This window comes from Heterodontus francisci, chromosome 34, assembly GCF_036365525.1.
Source record: "Heterodontus francisci isolate sHetFra1 chromosome 34, sHetFra1.hap1, whole genome shotgun sequence".
NCBI lineage: Eukaryota > Metazoa > Chordata > Chondrichthyes > Heterodontiformes > Heterodontidae > Heterodontus > Heterodontus francisci.
In genome coordinates this window covers 5,703,693-5,728,460 of record NC_090404.1, presented here as the reverse complement: position 1 = coordinate 5,728,460, position 24,768 = coordinate 5,703,693, and the positions used below count along the sequence as shown (strand labels likewise).

Here is a 24,768-nt window from a genome sequence, read left to right as displayed (position 1 = left end):
AGGGGATGATGTTCCGTTCGGGACTGATTCATTTTTGGGCCTTTTCTCCTTTCCAGCTCGAGATTATTTTATTTATCATACCTTCGGTTACTTTCATGGACAAGTCCCAGCTTCTCATACCTTCCAAACACTGTGAGCTGCTGCGCCCTCGAATTGTGACTCTGAGTCCGCGCTCCCTGTTCAAAGCGCTGCGGCTCCGCCTCCCCAGCGGTTCCATCCTCTGCCGTCCCCGCACTCGCTTCCCAGCTCCGTCCGCTGGGCGCGCAGCCACTCACCCTCCCCGCGCCTGCGCGCTGGGCTCCTGCAACAAGATTAGGGCGGGTTCCACCCCGCGGTGCATTCTGGGGCATAACACCCGCCATTGAAAGACTTTGATTTCAGTTGGCTCCAATCCGCTGAGAGAGAGAGAGCGGGAATCGCCGGGCGGAGCGGGAATAAAGGAGATGGAGAGAAACACAAGAGCCGGCGGCCCAGCACCACATAGACGGGTTCACTCGCCCAAGGCTCGATGGGTCATGGCAAACACCATGAATGATCAGAATAAGGAGACCGCCCAGAAAACTATCAATAGGAATCTTCAGCTGAACACGTCACTCATTCATAAAGGGAGAGTAGGGGGTCATACAGTTAAAGGTGCAGTCACAGCTTCACCCTTCGTAATTACATGAGAACATAAGAAATAGGAGGAGAAGGAGTCCATTCGGCCCTTCTGGACTGCTCCGCCATTTAATAAAATCATGGCTGATCTGATTGTGGTCTTAACACTACTTTCCTGCCTTGGATATGCACTTGAAATGCCATAACCCACAACGCTACGAGCCAACAGCTGGGAAGTGGGATCAGGCTGGATTGACACGATGGGCTAAATGGCCTCCTCCTGTGCTGTAAATTTGAATGATTCTATGATTTATACATCAGAATGAACATGTCACAAAATTGTTACAGGGTAGAAGGTGGCCATTCGGCCCATCTTGTTCGCACCAGCTCTCCGTTTGAGCAATTCACCTAATGCCATTCCCCCACCTTCTCCCCCTAACCCTGCACATTCTTCCTTTTCAGATAACTGTCTAATTCCCTCTTGAATGTCTCGATTGAACCTGCCTCCATCAGGCCGTGCATTACAGATCCTAACCACTCGCTGTGTGAAAAAGATCTGTGCCCTCTCCATCTCGATCCTTTCACGAGTGGGAAGTTTGTTTCTATCCACTCTGTCCAGAGCCCTCATGATTTTGATAACTCTATCAAATCACCTCTCAACCTTCTCTTTTCTGAGGAAAACAGTCCTAACATCTCCAATCTATCTTCATAACTGAAGTTTCTCATCCCTGGAACCACTCTCACAAATTGTTCCTGCACCCTGTCTAACACTTTCACATCCTTCCAAAAGTTCGCTGCCCAGAACTGGATGCAATACTCCAGCTGAGGTCAAACTAGTCTCTTATACAAGTTCAACATAACCTCCTTGCTCTTGAAACCGAATACTTTATTAACTGCTCTTTCAACCTGTCCTGCCACCTTCAATGAATTATGCATATATACACCAAGGCCCCTCTGCTCCTGCACCCCCTTTAGAATTGTAACCTTTATTTTATATTGTCTCTCCATGTTCTTCCTACCAAAACAAATCACTTCACATTTCTTCACTTTGCACTTCATCTGCCATCCCTCTGCCCATTCCACCTACATGTCTATATCCTTTTGAAGTTCTACACTATCCTCCTCACAGTTCACAATGCTTCCAAGTTTTGTATCATCCACCATCTGCAGCAATAACAGCAGAATCCAACCCTGTAGTCGCTTGTGAAGTTGCTGATGTTTCAGCAGGTTGGATGACAGTGAATCCTTTCCCACAGATAGAGCAAGTGAATGGCCTGTCTCCAGTGTGAACTCGCTGGTGTGTCAGCAAGTTGGATGAACAAGTGAATCCCTTCCCACATACAGAGCAGGTGAATGTCCTCTCCCCAGTGTGAACTCGCTGGTGGATCAGCAGGTTTGGTGAATCAGTGAATCCTTTCCCACAAATAGAGCAGGTGAATGACCTCTCCCCAGTGTGAACTTGCTGGTGGATCTGCAGGTTCAGTGAATCAGTGAATCCTTTCCCACAGATAGAGCAGGTGAATGGCCTCTCCCCAGTGTGAACTCGCTGGTGGATCAGCAGGTTTGGTGAATCAGTGAATCCTTTCCCACAAATAGAGCAGGTGAATGGCCTCTCCCCAGTGTGAACTTACTGGTGGATCTGCAGGTTCAGTGAATCCCTTCCCACATACAGACCAGGTGAATGGCCTCTCCCCAGTGTGAACTCGCTGGTGGATCAGCAGGTTTGGTGAATCAGTGAATCCTTTCCCACAGATAGAGCAGGTGAATGGCCTCTCCCCAGTGTGAACTCGCTGGTGGATCAGCAGGTTTGGTGAATCAGTGAATCCTTTCCCACAAATAGAACAGGTGAACGGTCTCTCCCCAGTGTGAACTCGCTGGTGTGTCGCCAGATGCTTTTTGCTTTTAAAGCTTTTTGCGCAGTCAGAACATTTAAAAGGTCTCTTATCATTGTGAACAAGTTCATGTATTGTGAACTGTGATGACTGAGCGTTGCAGTCTTCCCGATAATGTTTCAGTCTTGACACCTCTCAATGTCCTCGGTCCTGCTCACAACAGTTTTAATGGTGTGGTTCCATCCGTAACTCCTTAAGTCACTGATAACAGTTGTAGCAATTCATATTTGCCAAGGGCCAACTCCCAGATATAAGTTTTCCCTTTTTGCAGCCTGTCTTTTGAAGAACAAACAGCTTGTCTGGAAGAACAGCTTGCAGCTTGCTTCCACACTGCAGAGCTGGGAACTGACCATTGAATAGCTCTGGTCACATGACTTTGTCTCCATTAACCTGGTTCTGACTTCCCAGAACTCTGAAGCTTTTAGTTTCATTTTCTCAAAAAAAAAACTCCTTGCACCTAACAGTACATTCAACAAGTCAACTGTACAGCTGTACAGAACCTTAGGCCACACTTAGAATATTGCGTGCAATTCTGGTCGCCACACTACCAGAAGGACGTGGAGGCTTTGGAGAGGGTACAGAAGAGGTTTACCAGGATGTTGCCTGGTCTGGAGGGCATTAGCTATGAGGAGAGGTTGGATAAGCTCCAATTGTTTTCACTGGAACGATGGAGGTGGAGGGGCGACATGATAGAGGTTTACAAAGTTATGAGTGGCATGGACAGAGTGGATAGTCAGAAGCTTTTTCCCGGGGTGGAAGAGTCAGTTACTAGGGGACATAGGTTTAAGGTGCGAGGGGCAGAGTTTAGAGGGGATGTGCAAGGCAAGTTCTTTACACAGAGGGTGGTGAGTGCCTGGAACTTGCTGCCGGGAGAGGTGGTGGAAGCAGGTACGATAGTGATGTTCAAGAGGCATCTTGACAAATACATGAATAGGATGGGAATAGAAGGATATGGGCCCCGGAAGTGCAGAAGGTTTTAGTTTAGATGGGTATCAAGATCGGCGCAGGCTTGGAGGGCCGAATGACCTGTTCCTGTGCTGTACTGTTCTTTGTTCAGCTGTTCAGTAAAAGTCTGCACGTGAAGGTATTCAGGGTGGTCTAGACAGGACAACAACCTCCCCTTCATAGATATACAAACCCGACTGCAAGACAATGGTGAGTCCGGGGAGAATGATGGGTGGATACAGTATGTGTTGTCATTGTAATGATAATCGGGCCCTCAATAAACAAACTGGCCCCAGGAGTGAAATATGAAACATGAAACTTAATTTGGAGCAAATCAGATCTGGGATTGCCTTTCTCACACATGGATGTCGAGATGATCCATGTTACTGGGACTGCTGGAGCTGGACAGGGCCTGACCCAGCACCGACAGGACAGGACAGTCCCACTGGGAGGTGATATAAAGCCGAATTAACACTCGTGTATCATTTTCATTGTTTAATTAATTTTACAATGAGACTCAGTGGATATTTCCTGTCAGGTTACCCTCCAGCTGAAAGGAGGATAAAAGTTTTCACATCAGCAATCACACCAATGTTGCATATATCAGACAGTCCTGGAAAACGTTCCTGCAAATCCTTTTAACAGGATGCTGATGAACTTTACATTCAGAAATGTAGATGTACAAGGAGTTTACAGTATAATTTAGGTGTGGGGTCTCTGATTACTAATCCATTTGAAAAGGGTCCTTCAAACAAAAATCTTTTGAGAATCACTGCTGATGATTCGATGTAACTACATACTCACTGTAATTCTCTGTAACTCTATGTTACTATATTTCTGACTCCTGACGTAGCTGGGAATGCTTTTCCTATTAATACCACAATTATGCACCATCTCTGACCTTCTCTAATGGCTGCCTTTTGTCTCCCTCAATTGTGGGTGATATTTGTCCCTATTAACCTGTAAACTGAATTCATCTTGATCCAAACTGGGTTTAATGTAAGACAGTTCAGGGAGTCAGGAATCATTCACCCCAAGACCTACACTAGCAGGTAAAACCCCAGACAGTTCCTTAGTAAGGATTCCTCTATTTCCTCAATATATATTTGTCAGGATACTGAAACCCAGCTCCTGGAGGCCCAGCTCCCTGAGCCTACAACCTTCAGCAGGGTCAGTCAGTGGTGGAGTTTCACAGCGGGAGTAATTCCACGGTAACTGTCGGTGTAGCAGCCTTGTGGATGTTCCGGGTCATTGTTATCCTGGTGTCTAACTTGCACACATCAATAAAATAGGGAATTCCTGGAAACACACTGCAGGTTCTTCATTATCTGGAGATCAAATGGCTGTTGTATAATTGTACAAGCAGTTAACAGCCTCCTGTAAACTCCTCCATCTGCTATTTTACTGAAGTTTCTAATCTATTTATTTTAAAACAGGTTTATTCTAAATAAGATAACACCCGTCTTAAAATGATGGACTCAGGAATGTTGCGCAAACATGTTAAATCTTTGTAGGATAATTACCAGTCATTTTCAGATTGGAAACTTAAACCTGCAATTTCACTTACAGTCAGGAACAGATCACAGTTATACTCCAGTGTCTGATTTGACAGCACGTTTCCAGCATTCACCGTTGTTCTTCCTGACTCTAAACACCGTTGTAAAGGAGTCTTCTGTTCCGTGCTCAGGAGCTCTGAACCATGGAAGAGAGCAACTGGGACACATTTCTTACACGCCTCAGGATTAACCCATACAGAGACTTTGCTGTCAGCGAAGGGAGTCGAGAAAGAACAAAGTACCATTTGTCCCTCTCAGTGTTGCCCTGAAGGACTGTGTCCGGGCTGAAGTTCTGTTCCTGCTGTACGATCCTCCCCCCAGATTGTCCTTTCTGAGCTCCAGCCAGGTGATGTTAAACACTCAGGTGAGAAAGACAAAAATCTACAAGAATGTGTATAAAACAAAGCTGACTTATTTCAAATCTATCCAGTAGAGGGGTTATGAACATCAGCAGAAACAATCCCCAACTATTAGAATAGAAACATAGAAAATGTATGGGACAGAAGGAGGCCATTTGGCCCATCAAATTTATGCCAGCCAATACAGAGCTATGCAGTCTAATCCCACTTTCCAGCTCTTGGTCCATTGCTCTGTAGGTTACAGAAACCCAATGTGTATCCAAGTGTTTTTTTTTTAACTGTGATGAGAGTTTCTGCCTCTACCACCCTTTCAGGCAGTGAGTTCCAGACCCCCAGCAGCCTGTGGGTTAAATGATTTCTCCACTCCCCTCTAATCCTTCTGCCAATTACTTTAAATATATGTTCCCTTCTTATTGATCTCTCTGCTAAGGGAAACAGGTCCTTCCTGTCCACTACATCTAGGCCCTGCATAATTCTATACACCTCAATTAAATCTCCCCTCAGCCTCCTCTGTTCCATAAAAAAACAGCCTCAGCCTATCCAATCTTTCACCTTAGCTAAAATTCTCCAGTCCTGGCAATATCTTCATAAATCTCCCCTGTACCCTCTCTGGTGCAATCACACTCAACCTGTAATGTGGTGACCAGAATTGTATGCAGTACTCTAGCTGTGGTCTAACTAGTGTTTTATTCAGGTCTAGCATAACCTCCCTGCTCTTTCAGAAAATGCTGGAAATACTCAGTAGGTCTGGCAGCTTCTGTGAAGAGAAAAACAATTAACGTTTCAGGTCTGTGACCTTTTATCAACAGTAAACGCTGGAAACTCCCTGCTCTTATATTCTATGCCTCGCTAATAAAGGAAAGTATCCCGTATGCACTCTTAACCATTTAACTACCTGTCCTGCTATCTTCACGGATCTGTGAACATGCACTCCAAGGTCTCTCCGTTCCTCTATACTTCTCAGTATTCTACCAGTAATATTGTATTCCCTGCCATGTTACCCTTCCCCAAATGCATTACCTCACACTTCAACAGATTCAACTCCATTTCCGTCTTTTCTGCTCATTTGACCTGCCTATTGATATCTTCCTGCAATTTACAACTTTCTTCCTCACTAGAAACCACAAGGCCGCAAACGTCTTAATCATAACCCCTATGTTAGAGTCTAAATCATTGACCTATAGTGACATTGATATTGATATAGTACTGAGCAATGCAGAACCTCACGGAAACGGCCTTCCAGTCACAAAAACACCTCTTGACCATTACCTTTTGCTTCCTGCTGCTCCAGCTGATGACACTTCCTGCACATGTAGTTGTCCAGGACACAGAAAGTGTCCTGGTGATCCCACATAGAACAGAATGGTCACTCCACTTAACCGGAAAAAACTGAAGATCTAAATAAATAAAGATTCATCAGCTCAACGGTCAGCTGCTTCCTTTATGCCGATATCACTTTCTTTTATAGGGAGTTAACTTAAATATTTATTTTACTGAATTCTTATCTATATATCTCAGATTTTAATTTACTGAAAAATTCAGAACCCTTTATTGTCACTATCCCTTGTTATTTAACTTTATCCCCTAGATCTGCTGATTAATTGAACAGAGAATGTAATTATATGATAAATTATCAAATTGGCTTTGGTTTTATGCTAATTAATAGATCTTGCCTTATTGATTAATGCGGAGACCAGAACTGTACGCAGTTCTCTAGCTGTGTGGGTGGGGGAAAAGGGTGGTGTAACTAGTGGTTTTTTACAGTTCTACCATAATTGTCCTGCTCTTATACTCTAGGCCTCGGCTAATAAAGGAAAGTAATCCATACACCTTCTTCACCACCTTATATACCTGTCCTGCTAGTGTCAGATATCTGTGGACATGCACTCCAAGGTCACACTGTCCTTCAACACTTTTCATCCTACCATATTATTGTGTATTCCCTTGCCTTGTTTGCCCTCCCAAAAAGCATTACTTCACACTTCTCTAGATTGACTTCCATTTGCCATTTTTCTTCCCACCCGACGAGCTCATTGTTATCTTTCCTCTTTATTATCAACTGTGTATCATCTGCAAACTTTTTATGATGGCCCCAACAATTAAGTCTAAATCATTGATATAGACCATGAAAAGCAAGCAGCCTAATGCTGAGCCCTGTGAAAACCCAATTGGAAAAAGGCTTCCAGTCAAGATTCAGTTCTGGATGTGATTAACAGCTGCAATAACAGAAGAATCCAAACTACTGCAGCCACTTGTGAACTCGCTGGTGTTTCAGCACGTGGGATCACCGAGTGAATCCCTTCCCACACACGGAGCACGTAAACGGCCTCTCCTCAGTGTGAACTTGCTGGTGTTTCAGCATGAGGGATGACCGAGTGAATCCCTTCCCACACACGGAGCAGGTAAATGGCCTCTCCTCAGTGTGAACTTGCTGGTGTCTCAGCATGAGGGATGACCGAGTGAATCCCTTCCCACACACGGAGCAGGTAAATGGCCTCTCCTCAGTGTGAACTTGCTGGTGTCTCAGCATGAGGGATGACCGAGTGAATCCCTTCCCACACACGGAGCAGGTGAATGGCCTCTCCTCAGTGTGAACTTGCTGGTGTTTCAGCACGTGGGATGACCGAGTGAATCCCTTCCCACACACGAAGCAGGTAAATGGCCTCTCCTCAGTGTGAACTTGCTGGTGTTTCAGCACGTGGGATGACCGAGTGAATCCCTTCCCACGCACGGAGCAGGTAAATGGCCTCTCCTCAGTGTGAACTTGCTGGTGTTTCAGCACGTGGGATGACCGAGTGAATCCCTTCCCACGCACGGAGCAGGTAAATGGCCTCTCCTCAGTGTGAACTTGCTGGTGTCTCAGCACGAGGGATGACTGAGTGAATCCCTTCCCACATACGGAGCAAGTGAATGGCCTCTCCCCAGTGTGAATTGGTTGGTGTGACAGCAGGGTGGATGATCGATTAAATTCCTCTCCACAAATGGAGCAGGTGAACAGCCTCTCCCCAGTGTGAATGCGCTGGTGACTCAGCAGGAGGGATAAATTAATGAATCCCTTCTCACACACAGAGCAGGTGAACAGTCACTCCCCAGTGTGAACTCGCTGGTGTGTCAGCAGGTGGGACGATTGCTTAAATCCCTGCCCACAAGTGGAGCAGGTGAACGGCCTCTCCCCAGTGTGAACTCGCTGGTGTGTCAGCAGGTGGGATGACCGAGTGAATCCCTTCCCACACACGGAGCAGGTAAATGGCCACGCCCCAGTGTGGACTCGCTGGTGTGTCAGCAGGGTGGACGACTGATTAAATCCCTTTCCACAAATGGAGCAGGTGAATGGTCTCTCCCCAGTATGAATCTGCTGGTGTCTCAAAAGATGGAACGCTTCAGTGAATCCTTTCCCACACACAGAGCAGGTGAACGGCCTCTCCCCGGTGTGAATGCGCTTGTGTCTCATCAGATGGGATGCTTCAGTGAATCCCTTCCCACACATGGAGCAGGTGAATGGCCTCTCCCCAGTGTGACTGCGTCGATGAGTTGCCAGCAGGGATGGGTAACTGAATCCCTTCCCACAGTCTCCACATTTCCAAGGTTTCTCCGTGGTGCAGGTGTCCTTGTATCTCTCCAGGTTGGATGATCAGTTGAAGCCTCATCCACACACAACACATGTACAGTTTCTCCTTGCAGTGAATGTTTTTTTCAGGCTGTGTAACTGGTTAAAGCTTTTTTCACAGTCAGTGCACTTGAACACTCTCACTAAGGTATAGGTATCTCGGTGCTTTTTCAGTCACACTGATGTCTGAAATATTTTCCCACAGACAGACGCCACACACATTTCTCCTTCTGCATTAAAAGGGCGATGATATTCAAGTCTTGGTGAATTGAGTGACCTTGTCAGATCTTCAAATGACGTTTGGTTTGAGTATTCAAATCCTCCTCTTCTAATACCCTGTAAAAGGAGTTTACAAAAGTCATCACTGTCAGTACAGGAAAGAAATTCTGAACATACAATTCCAGTTTCTATGGAACATTTTTTCTTCTCTTGTTCCCCAAAGCTGTAAATCCCCATCCCACACATTCTCCCTCCTCCCTGTGCTGAAATAGAGTCATAGAGACTCATCGCACCATTTCATTCCTCCACTGCCAGTTTTCTCCCTCCCTCTACTCTGGCTGGGTTCAGTTCTCCAGCCCCTGTTTGCAGAGTGAGAATCAAATCAATGAGTCAATGATTTTCTCTCCTGGTCACTGGGAGCTTGAAGCCCCGCCCACTCACTGTGTCGTCACCACAATGGCAACGCATGCGCTCTGTTCCCCGCTAAGTCAAGATGGCGGCCGTGAATCCCGACTTGTCCGGGGAAAAAGCCCAGGAGCTGTTAGCACGGGACCTGGAGATGCTTATTCGGGGCTTAAGGCCTACACCAGGTGTTTCCGAAGCCTCCCCGCTCACCCGCCCTCTCCATTTTTCCCCTGCGCCGCTCTGACTCTCACCTGCTGCAAAGCGTCTCCAGCGCTCGCACAGATCCGATCAAAGTGGCACTGCGCGTGCTCCAGAGGCGTCAGCTCTGCGTCTGCGCACTGAGCTCCTGTTAGTGTGACTAGGGCACATTCACTTCCGCCTGGAATGCTGGGTAAGAGACCCTCATTCGTGCCATCGGTCATAAATGAGAAATAATTTTCTGCTTTCCGATTGAAATAACTGTATCCATCGGTTTCCATGTCAGACGTCAAATGAATCTGTACCACAGTCGACATTTATACTATTAATTCAGGTGGGCGTAGGAGTCTCACAGGCCATACAATTGGTTGAAGATTTGTTCACATACAGAACTTATGCACTGTTTCTCACTTTGTGATTGGTGCTTTTACCTTCTATATCCAAAGACCGGTGATATTCAGGTCCTGATGAATCAAGTGACTCTGTCAGATCTTGATGCCATGTTTCATTTGAGTTTATCATCTGCAAATCCTTTAGAACCAAAGAACAATTACGGCAGAGAAGGAGGCCATTCAGCCCATCATGTCCGTGCCGGCCGATATAACTGGCCGCCCATTCCAATCCCACCTTCCAGCACCTGGTCCATAGCCTTGCAGGTTACAGCACTTCAGGTGCTTGTCTGGGTACCTTTTGAAAGAATTGAGGGTTTCTGCCTCCACCACTGTTCCTGGCAGTGAACTCCAGATATTCACCACCCTCTGGGTGAAAAGGTTTTTCCTCATGTCCCCTTTAATACTTCTACCAATCACCTTAAATCTATGTTCCCTGATAACTGACCTCCCCGCCAGGGGAAATAGGTCCTTCCTGTCTACACTACCTAGGCCCCTCATAATTTTGTACACCTCAATTAAGTCTCCCCTCAGCCTCCTCAGTTCCAGGGAAAACAACCCTAGCCTGTCCAATCTTTCCTCGTAGTTCCAACTTTCAAGCCCTGGTAACATTCTTGTAAGTCTCCTCTGTACTCTCTCCAGAGTAATTATGTCCTTTCTGTAATGTGGTGACCAGAATTGTATGCAATACTCCAGCTGCGGCCTAACCAGCATTTTATACAATTCCAGCATTACATCCCTGCTTTTGTATTCTATACCTCAGCCAATAAAGGAAAGCATTGCAAATGCCTTCTTCATCACTCTATCTACCCGTCCTGCCACCTTCAGGGACCTGTGGACATGCACTCCAAGGTCTCTCACTTCTTCTACCCCTCTCAATATCCTCCCGTTTATTGTGTATTCCCTTGCTTTATTTGCCCTCCCCAAATGCATTACCTCACACTTCTCTGGATTGAATTCCATTTGTCACTTATCCGCCCACTCAACCAAACCATTGATATCATTCTGGAGTCTACAGCCAGAATAGAGTCTTCACTATTAACTATACGGCAAATTTTTGTGTCATCATCAAATTTCCCAATCATGCCTCCCACATTTAAGTCCAAATCATTAATATATAACACAAACAGCAAGGAACCCAACACTGAGCCCTGTGGAACACCACTGAAAACAGCTTTCCATCTGTCGACTACTACCCTTTGTTTCCTGGTCCTGAGCCAATTCTGGATCCAAATTACCACATTCCCCTGTATCCCATGGGCTTTCATTTTACTAACCAGTCTGCCATGTGGGACCTTGTCAAATGCCTTATTAAAATCCACGTAGATCACATCCACGATACTACCCTCATTAATCCTAAATTAGTAAGACATGACCTTCCCCTAACAAATCTGTGCTGCCTATCCCTGATTAATCTGTGCCTTTCTAAGTGGCAGTTTATCCTGTCCCTCGGAATAGATTCCAATAATTTACCCACCACCGAGGTCAGACTGATCGGCCTGTAATTATTTGGCCAATCCCTCGCACCCTTTTTATACAATGGTACGACGTTCACAGACCTCCAATCATCTGGTACCTCTTCTGTAACTCGTGAGGATTTGAAGATGATCCTCAGCGCATCTATTATTTCCTCTCTGGCTACTTTTAACAACCTGGGATGCAACCCATCCGGTCCTAGCGATTTATCCACTTTCAAGGATGTCAGACCCTCTGGTACTTCCTCTCTCATTATGCTTATCATATCTAATATTTCACATTCCTCCTCTTTAACTACAATGTCTACATAAACCCTCTCCTTTGTGAAGACAGAGACAAAATACTCATCAGTACATTAAGAGCAAGAGGATAGCTAACGAAAGGGTAGGGCCTATCAGAGATGTATAAGGGAACTTATGTAAGGATGCAGATGATGTGGGCAGGGTTCTTAATAAAACATATTTGGGGTTTCCTTGATTTTTCCTGCCAATAATTTTTCATGTCCTCTCTTTGCTTTTCTAATTTCCTTTTTTACTTCACTTTCTATACACCTCTAGGCTTTCTAAAGTATTAAGATAATTATGATCGTCATAAGCTTTCTTTTTCTGCTTTAACTTACCCTGTAAGCTTCTAGATAACTGGAGCTCTAGATTTGGCAGTAGCACACTTAAATCTTTGTGGGGACATGCCCACACTGTGCCTGTAGTATCTCGCTTTTGAATGCCTCCCAATGGTTTTCCACTGACTACTTTAAGACAGAGGCAGAAAACTGGTAACCATAGACCAGTTAGCTTGACGAAGGTGATCGAATCGAGGTGGGCACTTAGAAAAACTCAAGGTAATTGGAAATAGTCAGCATGGTTTTGTGAAAGGGGAATCATGTTTAACCAATTTATTGGAGTTCTTTGAAGGAGTAACATGCGCCATGGATAAAGGGGAGCTCGTTGACGTATTGCACTTGGATTTCCAGAAGGCATTTGACAAGGTGCCACAGAAAAGGTTATTGCACAAAGTAGGAGCTCATGGTGTAGGGCATAACATATTAGCATGGATAGTAGATTGGTTGGCTGAGAGTACAGAGGAGATTTACAAAACTGTTACCAGGGTTTGAAAGTTGCAGCTATGAGGGAAGATTGGTTAGGCTAGGGTTGTTTTCCCTAGAACAGAGGAGGCTGAGGGGGTGACTTAATTGAGGTGTACAAAATTATGAGGGGCCTGATCGAGTAGACAGGAAGGACCTGTTTCTCCTAGCGGAGAGGTCAATTACCAAAGGGCACAGATTTAAGGTGATTAAAGGAGACATGAGGAAAAACCTTTTAATCCAGAGGCTGGTGGGTGTCTGGAATTCACTGCCAGGAATGGTGGTGGAGGCAAAAACCCTCAATTCTTTTAAAAGGTACCTGGACAGGCAGCTGAAGTACTGTAACTCTCAAGGCTACAGACCAAGTGCTGGAAGGTGGGATTAGATTGGGCGGCTAGTTTTTTCGGCCAGCACGGACATGACAGACTGAATGGCCTCCTTCTGTGCCATAATTTTTCCGTGGTTCTATGGTTCTAAAACAGACAGTATGCATAAATGGGTCCTTTTCTGATTGGTAGGATGTGATGAGTGGAGTCTCGCAGGGGTCTGTGCTGGGGCCTCAAATTTTTACAATTAATATCAATGACATAGATGAGGGGAGTGATGGCATGGTAGTTAAATTTGCAGATGACACAAAGATAGGTCGGGAAGTATGTTGTGAAGAGGACATAAGGAGGTTGCAGACCAATAAAGATAGGTTGAGTGAGTGGGCAAAAATCTGGCAGATGGAGTATAATGTGGTAAAATGTGAAGTTGTTCACTTTGGCAGGAAGAATAAAAAGCAGAGTATTACTTAAACAGAGAATGACTGCTGAAATCTGAGGTGCAGAGGGATCTAGGTGTTCTAGTGCATGAGTCAAAAAGTTAATATGCAGGTACAACAAATAATAAAGAAGGCTAATGGGACGCTATCCTTTATTATGAGAGGAAGTGAAAATAAAAGTAAGGATGTTATTCTTCAGTTATACAGGGCATTGGTGAGACCATATCTCGAATACTGTGTGCAGTTTTGGTCTCTTTATTTTAGGAATGATGTGAAGCATTGGAGGTGGTTCAGAGGAGGTTTACTAGATTGATACCTGGAATGAACGGGTTATCTTATGAGGAAAGGTTGGACAGACTGGGCTTGTTTTCATTGGAGTTTAGAAGAGTGAGGGGAGACTGGATTGAAGTATATGAGATCCTCAATGGTCTTGACAGGGTGAATGTGGAAAGGATGTTTCCTCTTGTGGGTGAGTCCAGAACTAGGGGGCACTGTTTTAAAATTAGGGGACGCCCTTTTAGGACAGAAACAAGGGGAAATTTTTTCTGAAGGTTATGCAACTTTGGAATTCTCTACCTCAGAAGATAATGGAGGCGGGGTCATTGAATATTTTTAAGGCTGAGCTAGTTAGATTCATGTCAGGCAAGGGAATCAAAGATTATCGGGGGTAGATAGGAGTGTGGAATTCGAGACAAAAACAGGTCATCCGTGATCTTATTAAATGGTGGAGCAGGCTCGATGGACTGAATGGCCTACTTCTGCTCCTAATTCATATGGTTGGATCAACTGGAGGAAGATATCAGCGGCCTGGTTCGATGGGCAGAAAATTGGCAAATGGAATTCAGTCCAGGGAAGATAATGAGATAATGCATTTGGGGAGGGCAAACAGGCAAGGTAATGCACAGAGAATGATAGAATCCTAGCATTACCATCGCTGAATCACCCACTATCAACATCCTAGGGGCTAGCATTGACCAGAAACTGAACTGGAGTAGCCATATAAATACCGTGGCTAGGTAAATTGGGCATTATAAGTTGCCACTAGTATAGGTAGGTGGTAGGGAAATATAGGGACAGGTGGGAATGTGGTAGGAATATGGGATTAGTGTAGGATTAGTATAAATGGGTGGTTGATGGTCGGCACAGACTCGGTGGGCCAAAGGGCCTGTTTCAGTGCTGTATCTCTAAACTAAACTAAACTAAACAAGAGCAGGTCAGAGGCTAGGAATCCTGCGGCGAGTAACTCAGCTCCTGACTCCCCAAAGCCTGTGCACCATCTACAAGACACAAGTCAGGAGTGCGATGGAATACTCTCCACTTGCCTGGATGGGTGCAGCTCCAACAACACTCAAGAAGCTCGACATCATCCAGGACAAAGCAGCCCGCTTGATTGGCACCCCATTTACAAACATTCACTCCCTCCACCACCGATGCACAGTGGTAGTAGTGTGTACCATCTACAAGATGCACTGCAGCAATGCACCAAGGCTCCTTCGACAGCACCTTCCAAACCCATGACCTCTAGTACCTCGAAGGATAAGGACAGCAGATGCATGGGAACACCACCACCTGCAAGTTCCCCTCCAAGTCACACACCATCCTGACTTGGAACGATATCGCTGTTTCTTTGCTGTTGTCATGTCAAAATCTTGGAACTCTCTTCCCAACAGCACTGCGGGTGTACCTACTCGTCTAGGACTGCAGCGGTTCAAGAAGGCAGCTCACCACCACCTTCTCAAGGACAATTAGAGATGTGCAATAAATGTTGGCCTATCCAGCAACACCCACATCTCATGGAAGGATATAAAAGAAATGCTTTATTAACTGCTCTCAACCTGTCCTGCCACCATCAATTGCCACATTCAATTCTACCACCTAGAAAGACAAGGGCAGTAGATGCTGAGGAACACCACCACAAGTTCCCCTCCAAGCCACACACCATCCTGACTTGGAACGATATCACTGTCGCTGTGTCAAAATGCTGGAACTCCTTCCCAAACAACACTGTGGCTGTACTGATACCACATGGACTGGAGTGGTTCAAGAAGGCATCTCACCACCACTTTCTCAAGGGTAATTAAGGATGGGGAATAAATGATGACCTTGCCAGTGATGCCCACATCCCATGAATGCAGAAAACATACATACAGTAGGAAAGAATAGATAGCGAGGAGAGAGAGAGAGCTGAGGGATAAACAGAGACAGAGGGAGTTATGAAAGTGAGACACAGTCAGCATCAGATACAGAAAGCCAGTAAATTTCCATCTTATCCAGAAAGATCCTATTGGAGATGTAGTTTCAGCTCTCACTGATATTGTAGCAGAGACAGACGCTGTATTAATCCCACACTCAGGGAAAGTGCCAGCCAGTAATAAACAATGCCCCATGTTTAACCTGCTCTTCCCTGCTGTGCTCTCTGTAGTCCTGCAGCTCAGGGCCGTTAGATATTACTCTCAGTGAATGAGTGTTTCACTCTGATTAAATTAATCTGTTATCATGAAATATTAACCCCTGCACGGTCCCAGCAAACACACCGACTGACTCCGTTCCAAATATGTTTCTACAAGGATTACTTTCTGAAGATGGGGTTCACGAACAGCAAATACCCTGCACAGAAGGATCCCAAATTGAATTTCAACGTTTTCAACGTTGTCTGAACTTTTCAACCAATCTCCGAAGCTTTGCTCAGAATCTAAGAAAAGTCAATTGGGAAAAGTTCCCAATGATTTATATTTTCTGACTTGTTGCAGAAATCCCCACCTGTGCTCCCCTCCCCCCAGCACTGCCTGTGAGTGGAAGAAGATGGGTTGAAACAGCCGGGAATGGAGAGATCCCGGTCCCGGGGGAAGGGAGCAAACAGCAGCCTCCTTCCAGCAGCAACACCGCTTTGGCAGCGGGTTTGCAGATGGACATAGAAGTAGGAGTAGTCCCCCAGTCTACCATAGCCAACTCGCGCCTCATACCTTCGTAGTTTCCTTTATTTAGACTCAGGACCTTAGTTTCGGATTCAACAACTTCACTCTCCATCTTAATGAAGAACTCAGAGATCAGCATTGAGTCCGGCCCAAGTTCAGGGGAGTCGGGAGCTGTTTGTAGGAACATGGAGTCATGGAGTGAGTGTGGGAAGGGAGAGGCCATTCCCGGACTGTGTGTGGACAGGGAGAGGGAGACAGAATGGGAAGAAGCTGCTGTTGAAAATCATTGCTGCTTTCTCTCTCTGACAGCTCACAATGCCCCCGTGATTGACGGCAGCTCCGGGCCAATAGGAAGAGGGGGCGGGGCTGGTGGATCGATTAGGGTCCCGTCCACTCGGTGCCACGAGCCCCGCCCCTCACTCTCTCCGATTGGTTGGATGACCCACCGCCCGCAGAGTCCTCCAGTCCCGCCCCCGCCCTTCCGATTAGTCCGGACCGTCCGTCAATCACCCAGGGAGGTGCCAGCTGAGCATGCGCGGTCGGCTCGGGGGGCTGTGGCAGAGAGCGCGGTTCCAGCAGGTGGGTTAATACAACCAAGATGTATTTTGAAAGGAAGATTGAGGAGAGGAATAATAAACTAAATGGTACAATTTTAAATGGACTGTGGGATCAGGCAGACCTGGAGGTGTTTGTACACAAATCTTTGAAGGTGACAGGACAAAGTGATAAAGCTGTTTAAAAAGCAGAATCGATGCTTGTCTTTATAAATAGAAGCATAGAGAATAAAGGCAAGGAGGTTATGGTGAACCTTTATAAATCACTAGTTAGATCTCAGCTAGAGTAATGTGTCCAGTTCCGGGCACCAGAAAGGACAGCAAGGCCTCAGAGAGGGTGCAGAGGAGATTTACTAGAACGATACCAGTTCTCTGGAGAAGCTGGGATTGTTCTCCTGAGAGCAGAGAAGGTTAACTGGAGATTTAATAAGAGGTGTTCAAAATTCTGAGGGGTTTCATAGAGTAGAGAGGGAGAAACTGTTTCCAGTGACAGAATGGTCAGTAACTAGAGGACACAGATTTAAAATAATTCGCCAAAAATGCCAGGGGGTGGGGATGAGAAATGATTTTAGTCAGCGAGTTGTTCTGATCTGGAATACAGTACCTGAAAGGATGGAGGAAGCAGACTCAATTATAAGTTTCAAATGGGGATTAGATAAAAACTTAAAAGGGGAAATTTTCCAAGGCTACAGGGAAAGCTTATAGGAATGGGACTAATTGGATTGCTCGTTCAGAGAGCCAGCAGGGGCACGGTAGATTGAATGGCCTCCTTCTGTGCTGTATGATTTTATGAAATGGTGATGGTCAGGGAGAGACCATCACCAGAACTGGGAGATATTACAATGGACAGGGAGGGTCAGAGTGTTGGAGGAGGGGGGAGAGAGCACATACACCCAGAAAGAGTCAGTACCTTCAAGGGAGGAGAGAGAGGGGGGGAGCAGTGAATGTAGAACTGAACCCAGTCAGATTCAGCACCTTCAGTGGAGGAGAGAAAATTTGTGTGAAAGGAAAAATATTTGACATGGTGCAATGGGTTCAGATTTCAGCACAGGGAGGAGGGAAAGTGTGTGGTGTGGGAAATGAAATGAGAGAAGAAATAATGTTTCACAGAAACTAGAATTATTTGTTCTGAATTTCTATCCTGTACTTAGTGATGACTTTTGTAAACTCTTCTTTACAGGGTATTAGAAGGAGAGGATTTGCAGATGGAAAACTCAAACCAAAGATCCCATCAAAATCTGACAGTCACTCGATTCATCAGGATCTGAATATTATCAGCCTTTGAACGTGGAAGGAGAAATGCTTGTTTGTTCTGTCTGTGGGAAAAGATTTCAAACAACAGTGTGATTGGAAAAGCACTGAGACACACACACCCGAGTGAGAGTGTTCCAGTGCACTGACTGTGGAAAGAGCTTTAACCAGTTACACAGCCTGAAAAAAAATTGCACGATTCACAGCAGTGAGAAACTGTACATGTGTTCTATGTGTGGATAAGGCTTCAACTGATCATCCAACCTGGAGAGACACAAGGACACCCACACCATGGAGAAACAATTGAAATGTGGGGACTGTGGGAAGGAATTCCAGCTGGATACCCATCGGCGCAGTCACACCGGAGAGAGACCGTTCACTTGCTCCGTGTGGGGGAAGGGATTCCTCTGTGACCCAGTTACACCAGCGAGTTCATACAAATGAGAGGCCTTTTAAATGTTCAGACTGTGGGAACCACTTTAAAATCTCACCAGATCTAATTAAACACCAGCTTGTTCACACTGACGAGAGAGCATTCAGTTGCTCTCACTGTGAGAAGAGCTGCAGACAATCAACTCACCTGATTGAACACCAGTGAGTTCAGACTGCTGAGAGACCACTTACCTGCTCCATGTGTGGGAAAAGATTCACTCGATCATTTCGCTTGCTGATTCACCAGCGCGTTCACATGTGACTGCATGGGTTGGATTCTACTGTTAATCAAATCCTTTGTTTCTTCAGATGTTAATAACCCTTCGAACTGGGCTGGAGTTTAATATTCTGGATTTCTGTCAAATGAATCAGTTTAGCAGAAATACAGTGTGTTCTGTTCTATATTTCTCCAGGATAAGAGGAGACTAATTGACATCCTGTTAGCGACTGGTCCATCTTTGGGCCTTTTCTCCTTTCTAACTCTAGATTATTTCAGTTCTCATACCTTTGGTTACTCTTCTGGACAAGTCCCAGCTCCCCATATCTTCTAGAGTGCCTCTCCTAGCCTTGGGATCCAGGGAAGGTATCGGTAACACACCCAGGAACACTAAACACAAAACCCAGTCTGTTAACCACTTTCAGCTACTGGACTTAGTGTGTGTCCCACTGCATCTCTCTTACCTTTGATGTGTGAATAGAGCATCACACTTGCAAACCTGGTTTAAATTTCAATCCACTCAGGAAATATCTATTTAACAGGCGCCTGCAGGCTGATGAGACTCTGTTAAGCTGCCAGTGTGCTGCTGGACTGCTCTGTATTTTACCTGTAATGAAAAATGACTGAACCTTGTCTCAGTGTAACCTTTGCTGTTATGAAATGGGGTGTAGATTAATGAGCCCTCTAAGTCAATGTGTCACAGTGTCTCTTTCTCTTGCTGTGTTCAGTTGACTGAAAATTCTTTTCTTTCTTCCTCTGGGTTTTTTGTGCTGCTTCTCATGTTCAATAGCTATTCTTTTAAACCCTTTTTCTCCTTTGAGCCGACGTGGCAACTGATAATCGCCTGGGCTATCTCACTCATTCTGTTTAATCAGCATTTTTGAAAACTTTATCATTAAATTTATGCTTGATTTTCTAGGATCACTTTGTTCCACTTTCTTGCAACTTACTTATTCCTTATTTAGAAACTTCATACAAACAGTGTTACATGAATTACAGCAATGTCTTTAACTCTAGTGAAAACAGATCTTCAAAGCTTTCAACCTTCTGTTTTAATTGTAACTTAATTAATGTTCTGTTTTTCATTATCTGTTAGTTTCAAACATACCACTACGTTCTTTGCATATTTAACTCAAGGTTTCTTTTTCGCTGCTCTGCCACTTTTTTTCACATAACCTTGGCTCAGTATCAGGCTTGCTTCTCAGCCTCATAGCATGTTTAACTGAGCTTACACATATTATAGTTACTTTAACAATATTTAAAGCATTATTACTTATCATCATCACTTCGAATTAAGCTTATACTTTTTAAGACAGTACACCAAGCAGCGATCTATCTTACAAAATTGCTGTGGGTCTGCAGTCACATGTAGGCCAGACCAGGCAAGGACCGAGTAATTTCTTTCCCTCAGGGACATGATTGAACCAGATGGGTTTTTACAACAATGATAGTTTCATAACACCATTACTAAGACTAGCTTTCAATGCCAGATTTTTTAATTAATTCAATTTAAATTCCACCAGCTGCCATGGTGGGGTTTGAACCCATACCCCCAGGGTATTAGCCAGTGACATACCACCATCTCCTCAACACTGCAGCTCACTGCGCACAGGAGAATATCTGTTCTCTAACACCTCGAGGGGACAGAACAGAAAACTCTTGAATCATTTGTAAATATTGTTCAAATGCTGACAGGTTCCAACTGTCAGTTTCCATTACAGTGAAGTCAATGGAAGATGGGAGAGTGGTTATGCTGGAACAAAACAATAGTTAGACCACAGATAGAGTACTGTGTACAGTTCTGGTCACTCTGTTACAGGAAGGATGTGATCACACTAGAAACAGTACAGAGGAGATTTACAATGATGTTGCCAGGACTGGAGAATTTTAGTTATGAAGATTGGATAGGCTGGGGTTGTTTTCTTTGAAATGGAGGAAGCTGAGGGGAGATTTAATAGAGGTGTAGAAAATTATGAGGGTCCCAGATAGATTGGTTAGGAAGAACTTATTTCACTCAGCAGAGAGGTCAATGTACAGGAGGCATAGATTTAAAATAATTGGTAGGATTAGGGAGGAGTTGAGGACATATTTCACCCAGAGGGTAGTGGGAGTCTGAAACTCACTCCCTGAAATAGTGGGAGAGGCAGAAACCCTCATCCTATTTAAAAATGACTTGGATATCCACTTGAGGTGCTGTAATCTACAGGATTAAGAACCAAAAGCTGGAAAGTGGCATTAGACTGAATAATTGTTTCTCACTGGCACAGACACAGTGGGCTAAATGGCCTCCTTCTGTGCTGTAAATTTCTATGATTCTGTGATGACAAGTGGTCCTTGTTGTTTTATCCAAGACAGGCCTCAGCCCAGTCATTTGCTTCAAGTGTTGATGTGATGGTTCAAGCTAAGAGGTGCCAGGCATCGGGAGCAGCTGGAGCAGTGAATAAAATCTGTCAGTAAATACCGATATAGTTTATCTGCTTCTAGTTCTATTTTAATAACTTCTGCTGAATGTGGCCCTCACCCAGTGGCAGGATATCGGATCAGACCCACCATGGAAAATGAGTTTGACATGATTGAGATAGACAATGTCAACCGGATCCTCAGTATCTCTGTAACCTCCTCCAGACACACAACCTTCTATGTAAATACAAGTTGTTGTTGGATTACACCCTGAGATTGACAATATCAACCGGATTCCCCTCATCCACCAACATAGCAACGTCTTCACAAAACACAAACAAGTTTGTAAGATGTGACCTTCTTTTCCAGAAGCCATGTCTAGTATCTCTAATGGCTCCTTCTCTTCCCCAGTGATCAGAAACAGCATCTCTCAGGATCCCTTCAAGCATCTTCCCTGTGATCGAGCTCTCACTGATGGGCCTGTAGTTCCCTGGCTCTGATTTGTCTTCGATTTGGAAAATGGGAACTATATGAACTTCCAATCTCAGGAACAATCCCTGACTATTGAGCTGTTGAAGATACGGGCAAGGGGCTCAGAGAGCACCCGTCCCATCTCTTTAAACACCCTTGGGTGGATATCATCTGGACCTGGAGCACCATCTAGTTTGAGATTTCCTATTTTATCCAGGATGACAATCCCTTTCTATTTTAATATTTATGTGTTAGTGCCGACAGCACATCCCACAGCTGGAATCTGAGCATCATCCACAGGAGTACAGACTGATGTGAAATAGTCATTTAACAGCTCTGTCATAACCTGGCAATCTGTTTCAATCTGTCCTGAACTGTCTCACGTCTTTTCCAGACTGGAAACTTAAACCTGCTGTTTCACTTTCAGTCAGGAACAGATCACAGTTTTACTCCAATCTCTGATTTGACAGCACGTTTCCACATTCATTGTTGTTCTTCCTGACTCGAAACACAGTTGTAAAGGAGCCTTCTGTTCTGTGCCTCAGAGCTCTGAACCATGGAAGACAGTGGCTGGGACACTCAGGTGGAAAAGACAAAAATCTGCAACAAAGTGTTTAAAACAAAGCTGATTTATTTCAAATCTCTCCAGAATATTAACCTCCAGCCCAGTTAGACAGGTTAGTAACATCAGCAGGAACAAACCTCAACTATCAGAATAACAACATTGAAAATTTATAGCATAGGAGGCCATTCAGCCCATTGTATCTGTGTCAGCTGAAAAAGACCTATCTCGCCTAATACCAATTTCCAGCTCTTGGTCTGTAGCCCTGTAGGTTACAGCACTTCAAGTGCTTATGCAAGTGTTTTTTTAATGCGATGAGAGTTTCTGCCTCGACCACCCTTTCAGGCAGTGAATTCCAGACTCCCACCACCCTCTGGGTGAAATGATTTCTCCACTCCCTTCAAATCCTTCTCCCAATTACTTTAAATCTATGCCCCCTGGTTATTAACTTCTCTGCTAAGAGAAACAGGTCCTTCTTATCCACTCAGTCTCGGCCCCTCATAATTTTATACACTTCAATTAAACCTCCCCTCAGCCTCCTCTGTTCCAAAGAAAACAACCCCACCCTATCCAATCTTTCCTTATAGCTAAAATTCTCCAGTCCTGGCACATCCTCTGTAAATCTCCTCTGCACCCTCTCTGGTGTGATCACATCTTTCCTGTAATGCGGAGACTAGAACAGCATTCACTACTCTAGTTATGGTCTAACTAGTGTTTCATTCAGGTCCAGCATAACCTCCCTGTTCTTGTAATAAGAACAGAAAACTCTGGGAATTCTCAGCAGGTCTGACAGCATCTGTGGAGAGAGAAACAAAATTAACATTTGAGGTCTGTGATGTTTCATCAACAGAAAATACTGGAAATACCCGCTGTTCTTATATTCTATACCTCGGCAATTCTGGAAAGTATCCTGTATGCATTCTTAACCACTTTATCTACCTGTCCTGCTGCCTTCAGGGATCTGTGGACATGCACTCCAAGGTCTCTCTGTTCCTCTACACTTGTCAATATTCCACCAGTAATATTGTATTCCCTTGCCTTGTTAGCCTTCCCCAAATGCATTACCACACACTTCTCCAGGATGAATTCCATTTGCCAATTTTCTGCTCACCTGATCAGTCCATTGATATCTTCCTGCAGCTTTCTTCCACACTGTCACCCACACGACCAATATTTGTACCATTTGCAAACTTCTTAATCTAAATCATTGCTATATACCATAAAAAGCAAGCAGCCTAGTGCTGAGCCCTGTGGAAACCCAACTGGAAACAAGCTTCCAGTCAGGAATCAGCCCTGGATGTGATTAACAGCAGCAATAACAGCAGAAACCAATCCCTGCTGTCTCTTGTGAACTCGCTGGTGTCTCAGTTGTTTGAATTAGCAAAACCCTTCCCACACTCGGAGCAGGTGAACAGCCTCTCCCCGGTGTGACTGTGTTGATGAGTTTCCAGCTGGGATGGGTAATCGAATCCCTTCCCAGTCTCCACATTTCCACGGTTTCTCCGTGGTCCAGGTGTCCTTGTGTCTCTCCAGGTTAGACAATCAGTTGAAGCCTCATCCAGACAGAACACATGTACAGTTGCTCCGTGCTGTGAATGGTGTGATGTGTTTCAGGCTGTGTAACTGGTGAAAGCTCTTTCCACAGTCAGTGCTCTCACTCGGGTGTGTGTGTCTCGGTGCTTTTCCAGTCACACTGATGTTTGAAATCTTTTCCCACAGACAGAAGAGACAAACATTTTTCCTTCCACATTCAAAGGCTGATGATAGAGTGACTGTCAGATCTTGATGAGATGTTTTGTTTGAGTTTCCCATCTGCAAATCCTCCCCTTCTAAACCCCTGTGAAAGGAAATTATATAGAATGACATAGAATACACAGTACATAGACAGGCTATTCAGTGCAACTAGACTGTGCTTATAAACCTGGTGCTTGTCTGCTCCCATTCCATCTAGCTCATTTCAGCCTTTCAGCAGAGCTTTTTATTCCCTTTGTTCTCTTATTTTCATCTGTTTCCTTTTGAAAGAATCTCAACTATTTGCCTCAACCACTTCCACATTCTACCCACTCTCTGAGTAAAGAAATCTCTCCTTATTTCTCTATTGGATTTATCAGTAACTGTATTCATGGCCCCTGGATTTGGATTCACTTACAAGGGGAAACATTCTCTCCAATTCAACTCTGTCCAACCCATTGATAATTTTAGAGAGCTCTATCATGTCACCGCTAAGTCTTCTGTTTTGGGAATAAAAAAGCTCCACCGTTCAATCTTTCCCAATCGCTGTAATCTCTCAGTTTACTGAATCCATCACTGTCCCTCACCAAGACTTGTACAGGATGGCGGCCAGTGACCCCGCTGCCCAGGCCTGCCTTAGTCCGACTCTCCCGCCCCAAAAGCGTCTCCAGCAGTCTGATCAAAATGATACTGCGCATGCCCCGGATACAGCCCAGCATTACGCCTGCGCACTGAGCTCATGTAGTGT

The 24,768-nt window shown here is 44.9% G+C and overlaps 1 protein-coding gene and 1 pseudogene across 1 annotated transcript; both read right to left on the bottom strand.

Annotated features, from left to right (window-relative positions):
- Positions 1-1,680: 1,680 nt before the first annotated feature.
- LOC137348547 (zinc finger protein 239-like) lies at positions 1,681-6,703 on the bottom strand. The gene is made up of 5 exons (XM_068013848.1): positions 6,619-6,703; positions 5,002-5,126; positions 2,229-2,621; positions 1,940-2,143; positions 1,681-1,842 (listed from the first exon to the last, which is right to left on the bottom strand). Exons 1-5 carry the CDS (start codon positions 6,701-6,703, stop codon positions 1,681-1,683), a joined length of 969 nt encoding a protein of 322 aa, XP_067869949.1.
- Positions 5,378-9,887, bottom strand: LOC137348955 (zinc finger protein 229-like; annotated as a pseudogene).
- Positions 9,888-24,768: the final 14,881 nt, after the last annotated feature.